The sequence below is a fragment of the Calypte anna genome, chromosome 1 (assembly GCF_003957555.1).
Source record: "Calypte anna isolate BGI_N300 chromosome 1, bCalAnn1_v1.p, whole genome shotgun sequence".
Classification (NCBI taxonomy): domain Eukaryota; kingdom Metazoa; phylum Chordata; class Aves; order Apodiformes; family Trochilidae; genus Calypte; species Calypte anna.
The window spans coordinates 184,683,677-184,692,059 of NC_044244.1; the positions used below are offsets into that span (position 1 = coordinate 184,683,677).

At 36.8% G+C, this 8,383-nt stretch overlaps 1 protein-coding gene across 2 annotated transcripts in view; it reads left to right on the forward strand.

Moving 5' to 3' along the window:
• Window positions 1–5,523, forward strand: part of TRPC6 (transient receptor potential cation channel subfamily C member 6) — a 77,154-nt gene extending 71,631 nt beyond the window's left edge. Inside the window, exons 10-13 of one of the 2 annotated variants that reach the window (XM_008500477.2) lie at window positions 2,059–2,085; window positions 2,567–2,641; window positions 4,494–4,569; window positions 5,372–5,523. In XM_008500477.2, the coding sequence (XP_008498699.2) occupies window positions 2,059–2,085; window positions 2,567–2,641; window positions 4,494–4,569; window positions 5,372–5,523 (330 nt within the window). Of the gene's footprint in view, window positions 1–2,058; window positions 2,086–2,557; window positions 2,642–4,493; window positions 4,570–5,371 lie in introns of both variants that reach the window. The other variant, XM_030457522.1, reaches the window with a different exon arrangement.
• Window positions 5,524–8,383: the final 2,860 nt, after the last annotated feature.

Below are 8,383 nucleotides of genomic sequence, written 5' to 3' on the forward strand. Positions count from 1 at the left end.
CCTGAGCTAAAAGCTGATAGTGGTAAATATGATGTTTTTAAGTGTTTTTCTTAAAACATAGCACTTCAAAATAGAACTAAGGAACAGCTAAGTATTGAAATAACTTTAAATCCCCACTCAAACAATAGAAAATATGTTCACTTTTACTTTCCTACTATAAAACAGTGTTTCTGAAAATTTCATAAATGGCCTCTGATTCTGGGTGCACAGATTTGTTTTCTGAGAACCCTCCCTTCTTGGCCAAGCATGTACAATTTACTGGCACTCCAAGTCATTAACTGCTTCTGAAAACTGTGATTTAAGACATTAACAAAGTGCTACACAACTACAGTAATTACTTTATTATTATGACTATGTTGAATTTCAAGAGAGAGATGACCGATGAAATGAGAAGGAACTGTAGAGAAGGTGTTTTCTAAAAGCAGTGGTTGATGTGTGCTGCATTTCTTTCACACACCACTGCTGGAGAAGAGTTATTTTTGTTAGGATTTCTATTATCGTTTAATTTAAATCAGGGTGTTTTTTCTCTTCCTCCACTTACCTATTTGCAGATGTTCCATAGATTTTAACAGAAAAAATATGAATTCTTGTTCAGTCATTACTGTGACAGCAAGGTTAAAGAGAATTTAAAGATTTTGTGTACAAAAGAAGTTATAATGAAACCTTGGCAGTCTCTGACACCTAGTGGCCATTCAGCAACATACAGATGTTCTGTCCTGTTAGTGTTTAAAATAAATGCAGTCAAAATAGATATGTTTAGGAAGTATTTATCCATATGCATGTATAGTGAGTCTTCCTGCAGAATAAGAAGAAAATCCAAAATCAGTGTAAAATTTATATTAATTACTAATTAATATATTTTATTAATAAACATTATTCTTAGGAAAAATTGTCAAAGTACAAACCTGATCTAATGAAATATGTCCCTGCTCATGGCAGAGGAATTAGACTACATGATCTTTTAAGGGCCCCTCTAATTCAAGCCAATTTATGGTTCTATGAAAGGATAAACAAAATCTAAAAATACTTAAATTATTCTCTGTTTGCAGATTCATTAATACTCATTTGCTTTACTGTTAAAATTAATATAAAGTTATTCAGAATTCTAGAAAACCCTGCAGCAGCTGGGAGAATTGAGAATTTTAATTGGTGTCCTCATTACTAGTTAAACAACTGAACTGAATGCCTTATTCAGCCTTTTTATACCTATACAATTTTCTAAGCATTTTTTTTAACACCTATACAATTCCCCAAGACAGACCCCCTGAAGATCTCTGCTGAGATGTTTTTAGAACCTTTCAGATGGCATCTGGTGAATAATTATCACATATTGCATATTCCTCCTTCCATTTACTATCAAAGTTCAACTGTGAGAAGTTCCTGCTATACCTCAGGAGGTTGTAATAATGACTTCAGTTTCAGGAGACATTTATGTGTGAAGGCTTGATGTATGACATGCCTGTACAGCTGCCCTGTTTTCCTTCCCACAAAACTGTTGCTTACACGTTACTTACCAGGCTTCAAAGTGCCCCAGTTTGCTTACCTGTGGCTGTTCAATGCAGTAAGACACACAGATAACCAACATGGAGAAAATCTTACTGGAAGTCAGCACAATCTCTCTGGAGCAATGGTAGCCTGGTGTTTGAAAACACTAAAAATTGGACCATTAGTCATAACAGAGAACTGATTTTTTAGTGACAGCCCTGCTTATTCCTCATCCAGATCAATCGTGATTTCACTTTTTACTTTTTTATTTCTTTTTTTATTACTGCTGCTTATTGAACTGGCACCACTATCGGTCTGTCAATCATTTTATTCCATAGCAATTCCCTCTTGCTGCATCCTGGTCACTCAGTCTGAGTCTCAGCTCCCCCTTCTGTGATGCTTTGGTCCTTTTCAAAGATGTAAATCAGTAATGAAGCCCACAGACTGCATCGTCAGTGTTTCATCAGAGACTGATGTTCTTCCAGCACATGCAGTAGAGAAGATACCACTCAAAAATGTGGTCCCTATAATGAGTGACAAAGCTGATTACATTGAGCTGTTAGTGCCAATGAGGGGAGAAGTAAAATACTCCTGCATTTAGTGGTCCCATTAGTTATGGGCAACTGAAAATGAAAATAATGGAAGAGGTAATGCTGCCACTCCTTATTTCTTCTTGGCTTCTCCCACACCCTTCCCTGTCTCTCCTTCATCCATTGCCAGTGCTGCCTCCCCCCTGGCCTGGATCCCCCTCCTGTGCACCAGAGGTTCCAGGGAGAGCCTGTGGGGATGTGGCTGCTCTGCTTGGGTCCCTTGGGTGTGTCAGGAGTGGGTGAGAGACAGAGTACAGGGGGAAAACCTCCCAGTTCTCACTTCCCTACATCACAGTCTGAAAATGTTTGTTTCAGTTTTTGTGATGGAATTCTGCAGAGATGTGAGAGCTTTACCACAGTAATTGAATACTTCCCAAATTGAGCTTAACAGTTAATGTTCTGTCATGTGATGTCTGTATGAAGGAATTTAACCATATCGTTCTTCTGCCTATTTTGTACTATAAATAATGTTTCCATTTCAGCTTGGTCAGAGGAAGCAATCAAGTACAAGAAGCTCAGATGAAATCCACTTAAACAGTTTAAACAATCCTCCAAGACAATACCAGGTAAAATACAGTATATTTTAAAACAAAGTCAAGAAGTAGTAGAACTTTCAGATCAGAACAATTTTGAATTTAGAATAAACAAGTTGACTCAAAAAATATGTCCACAGACCTTGCCTGTATCAAAAATAAATGCCATGATTTTGGTATTTGCAGTACAATCTGAAGGTGGGTTTTTTCTCCTCTTTGTTTCTTAAATACTGCCCTTATAGTGCAATATTTTAAAGCACTTGGAAAATTGTTTTAATTTTAGAGACAAATTGAGCCCTCAGCTGCAAAGTGTGAATTAAGAAAACCAAAAAGAAAGAAAAAACCTTCCCATTCCATTTCCTGGAGTAGTTTATCTTATTGTGCCACACCTCTATGTTCTATTACTTCAAGCACTGCAGATATCTTCTAGTGTTTATGCTATTGATCCAGTCTGTTTACTCTTTGACTCTGAAACATCTGCAAAGAGCCTTTGTGCAGCGAAGCACAGAGACCCAGCAGAGTCCACATAAAACTCAACTATTCTGGTCCAGAGGCTGCTTCTGCCCTTCCTGTGACAGTCAAAGCAGGTGGAAAGGCACAGGCAAGAGCTGCTTGGGCAGCAGAACAGGATTGTCTCAATAAAGAAAGTTTCAGAAAACACTATGAATTAAGTATTTTAAATCATGACATGGAAAAAAAATTCCCTTTGAGGAGCTACCTTTGCTCCACTTTTGCATTATGCAGTGTCTGTACAAATCTAGTCCAAAACCTCTATTTTTCACAGCTGATTTAATTATGATTCAGTGATAGATATTAATAGTAAAATTTTATTCCATAAACATAAGGATGTGTGGCTTTGTTGTGAAACTTTCTCAGATAATTAGGATAAACAGGACAGCTGCTGAGCTTACAAGAGTGACTGTAGGGGTGGTCTGGAACTACAAATCCATGATGATTCACCTCACAACCACCTCTGGTCAGGTCTGTTACTGTGGAGACAAAAACAAACACATAAATTATGCATATTTTCTATCTTGCAGTGAAAAACAACTATTTTGTTGCCAGGGTTTACACTATATAAAAATATTAAAGCTAGATTCTCAAAGGTAATTAGATATCTTATTCATATTTAAGTAACTTGAACTAATGTGAGTGAAGGGCACTCAGGCTCATTTTTTTCTGGAAATTTTGCATCTAGATTTGGTGGCCTGGGTTCTGCTTATTTTTCAGCAGAGATGGTCATTCTAATGGTGTCTAATGGTGTCATTTATTTCATCAGTTTTTGCCATCTGAGATGAACTATCCTTTCAGATTTGCTTTTTGTCTCTGCAGGAGTTTAAGGTGACTGTTACACTTACATATATTTATATTAAAAACTATCTGTATTTTGTTAGATGAGTCCAGTTGAGGTGCTTAAATGATTCCTGGAATGTGGGTCCCATTTCCTCTAAGCCTTAGGCTGGGAAAAATATAACTTACGAGATGAAACATAAAAATAGATCAAAATAAAGTGGCTGCAAAAGGGTTTAGTAATTAGCACTGGTAGTAGCAATAAAGGATACATGGTTTCACCTATGCAGGGATCAAAGCTGAAACTGTATCAGTCATTCTGACTGGCTACAGTAGTAGATGAAGCTTCTTGAATTACAACATGCACAAGATGTGTTTTATGTTCTAACACTCCTGTGGATATATGCAGAATCATAAAGTCTAAATACCTACTGCAGATGAAAGCAAATATTTTTACATTATATTTCTTTAACCTGGCAAGTCCTCCACTGAGGTGTATGAATGCAACAGAAGATAACAGAGCTCATATCTTGAGATGTCATAGCAAAACTATGACAAGTCCAACTAACATAACTTTTTTCTTTCTCATTTGCAGAAAATAATGAAGCGTCTCATTAAAAGATATGTTCTGAAAGCTCAGATAGATAAGGAAAGTGATGAAGTTAATGAAGGTGAGAATGTTGATGAATTGCATGTTTATGTCTACTCAGAGAATCAAAACAAACTCATTAAAGTGGTCACATATGCCACCTGAAAAATGTTTCCAAAGTATTTAATCTATTTTACACGTTTACAGGTGCAAGATGTAAAATTAACATGAAATTGAAATTAAGGAAGAGATTGTAGAATTAAAGATGAGGCTTTCTGTCTTTCCACTCCCATCAGAAAATACCTTCTTCTGAAGATTGTTGCTACTTCTAGTTATGCCAGTGGATGTCCCACAGAGAGGCCTCATTTAATGCAGAGGCTGGTTTGGGCACTCCAGTAGGATTTCTGTATATTGTGGGAGGTGCATCCATCAGCCTTCAGCATTTTTCCAGTGTCTCTTATTAGCTGCAAACACATTAAGTGCATTTCACAGAAATGTTGTCTTCTGTTTGCCCCCCTCTGATGCTTGAAAGACATGTAGTTCAGCAAGAAAAGGAGAGGACTGCTCTCTTATGGACAGTCAGAAGCCTTGCTGCTGATTTAGTCACCCTCTAGCTTCATGATCTCTCTTTTATCTAACAGATTGTACAGGTTTTGTGAAGAGATGTCATCTCTCACACACACTTTTGCCTTCAGGTTTGTTTCCTGAATTACATCTTCAAATTCCTGTCCAGTGCCCACCATTCACCTATAGGCCACAGAACATTGACTTTTCCTGCTTCCACAAAGAAATCCAGAGAAGTCCCATTATAATTGTGAGATACATGGATATGCTGGTTTTTTTCTTTCTTTTTTAAATGTGTCGTCTTCTGATGTCTCTTACAGGTGAACTGAAGGAAATTAAACAGGACATCTCAAGTCTCCGGTATGAACTCCTTGAGGAAAAATCTCAGAATTCTGAAGATCTGGCAGAACTTATAAGGAAACTTGGGGAAAAACTATCAATTAACTCTAAGGAAGAAGAAAGCAAGAGATAACCAGAACATTTAAGAAATGCAGCAGAGCATTAACAATTCATTTAAAGCCATATTTCTGTTTTTCTCAAGTCTAGCTCACATTTCTACAACAGACACAGAAATTAAATCATTCCAGTTCTTTACTGAAAAACAACAGTGGCAAATCCTCCATGTATGTGGTAGAGAGGAAATACCACTTGAGTAAAGATATTTATTTATTCTTTACCTCCTGAAGAAGAGTTAATTTTAGATCATTTTACAATTCAGTTTACTTCTTTTAAAATTCCAGTGGAATGTTGATAAGCCTAGTCATGAAATACTAATAGCATTAATCTAAACTTTTCCTACATTAGCTAGATATTTTTTCAAATTTCTTTTGTAGACATTCTTAACATATATTTTAGTGAAATGGAAGAGGAAAATTCTAGGCTTTTACATATTTATATGAAAAGCTATTTACTTTTTCAAGCAGTCCCAATTAGCAAAAAAAAAAAAAAAAAAAAAAAAAAAAAATCCCCTATTTTAAAAATGTGCAGGTTATTGAAGTATTTATTTGAATGTTTCCTTGAAGAAGTAGATAACAGAATACTTATCTTCCCTACTTATCCCTGTCGCCTCTAAACTATCCTGAGATACCTACATCTCAGTGTGAGTTTGTGCATTGAGAAAGAAATATTTTTTCAACAACTTAATTGAAAAACTATTTTTGAGGTCTGAAGAAAGCATATTTAATCCAAAATAACAAATCATTGAATTTTTCATCTGTTCCAGAATTTTTAAGTTCTCTGGCTTGATACTGAAATGTTAGGTGTAAACCCTTTCTCTGAATTCTGGGAATGTCATGTATTGGGGACCATGTTTGCCCGCAGTTAAACTTGTTTGAATTGGTGAATTTTATTCAGATCTATGTTCAGACCTAACAAATGATAACATGTTGTTCCAAAAGTTCATGCAATCTCATCTCTGGATATGCATCCCTTGTCCTTTTTTTTTTTTCCCACTGGAGGAAGCTCAGCTTCTGTGCTGTATTCCCTACGACTTCTCAGTGAAGAATCTTCACTCCATGTCGTCATCGTCGTCATCATCATCATCATCATCATCATCATCATCATCATCCTCCAACTCTTCCAGCCTGCTCTCTGCAGGAGGTCTCCTGTGTCTCCTCCTGTTTTGCTGGATGAGAGGCAGCCCCTGGCATGTCTGGCTGACACGGCTGTGTGACTGACCAGATAATCTGTACATGCAGAGCAGTCAGCTGGAATCTGTCTCTCTAGGCAGATACAAAGTAAATTTGATCTATTTTTCCTTCAGTTAATACAAGAATTTGGGCTTCTGTTTTCTGACAATCACCAATTCTGGAACTGTTTGAAGCATGTATAACATTAGGGGTCTCTGCTCCTCTTTAAGCTTGGCTGAGATTAATGAAAGGGCTGTGAAAAATTGTAACAGGAACATCAAGATGTATAACAAACCTGTAAAAGCCTTGTATGTTTAGGAAACAAGGCTGAAAATGGCTTGTCAGTAATTGCTTTTAAATTATCTTTCTGATAATTTACTTATTGTGGAATGTATCAGAATGTCTCTGCCTCTCCCTTTTAGGCTGGAGGTAGTTTTTTAATGGCTTTAGATTAGTTTCTAGCTGAATTTATTGATAGTCCTTTTAAAAAAAAAAAAAAAAAAAGAAAAAAAGAAAAAAAAAAGCTGATAAAGTCACTGTATATTTTCAGGGAAAAAAAGAGGGTTTTAAACAGGCTTTGAAATCACATGGAGACAGGTGGAGGTGAGGGGCTGTGTCCTGCCTGGAGAGCAATGGAAGCTGCTGTGGATGTTGGCCAAACCCAAGGGTGTTTGTCATGGTCTGGGGGAACTGCTCAACCTTCTGCTTGGCCCATACAAAGGAGCACTTGGGACAGTCTGTGTCCTGTGGGCTTCAGGTGTAATGAACTCAGGGTTTAGAACTTTTAAGTCTTCTTCCCCTGAGGGAGGAGGAGGAAAGTGATCTTTCAAAGTTAGTGGACCAGTCTGTATTAAAAGTCCTAGTGTGCTGGCCTGAAAAACTACAGATTAGCCAATATCATAATTTGCCTTTCCGTATGAAAAACCATTACCTCATAACCTGCAATATTCCTGCAGTAATCAGCAAAAGGTACTCTTGGCTCTGAGCTGTTGCCTTGAAAATGAAGGCACTTGGGGTGATCTTGGGCTAACAGGAAATATTGATGATGTTCTAACATCATCACTGCCTGTCAGCTCCTCAGTGGTTCCTGCCCATCTCCTTTGGGATTAGCCAGGATTAGCCACTGATTCTGAGTTCCCACCTGAGTATTTTGGAGCCAGTTTTCTGAAGCAGTGAGCTCTGCTCCACTGAATCTCCCAATGTTAGAGGCTCAGACAACTTTGACAACCTTTCCAGAAAATCTGTTGGTCAGAACTTCAGGTGACACAGACAGTCAAAATTCAGTAATCAAAAGTCCTTATTTGTGGTCATTGTAATGTACAGTTTGGATCTGTGGTCTAGTGCTAGATGATGGTAAACCCTTCAATCTCCATAAGCCCAGGATAAGGAAATAGGTAAACACAGTTTGAGATCCAGGCACTTTTAAAAGTGAAAATTTTTATAACAGAAATAAAATGGACACTGTGAATATGTTTAAGCCCAAATTTTGACTTACCTTAATACTATACGGTCGTAGTGTATATATTGTATTTCATGAAGAAATTACATATAATTTTTTTTAATTCAATGAAGATATTTTATATGTAGTTATTACCTATGGAACAATTTGTTAAATATATATTTGAAGAGGTCTATTGCCAAATGTAGTGTGACAAGCAATGTAATATTTAAAATGAGCACAATACCAAATATATTATTCTGATT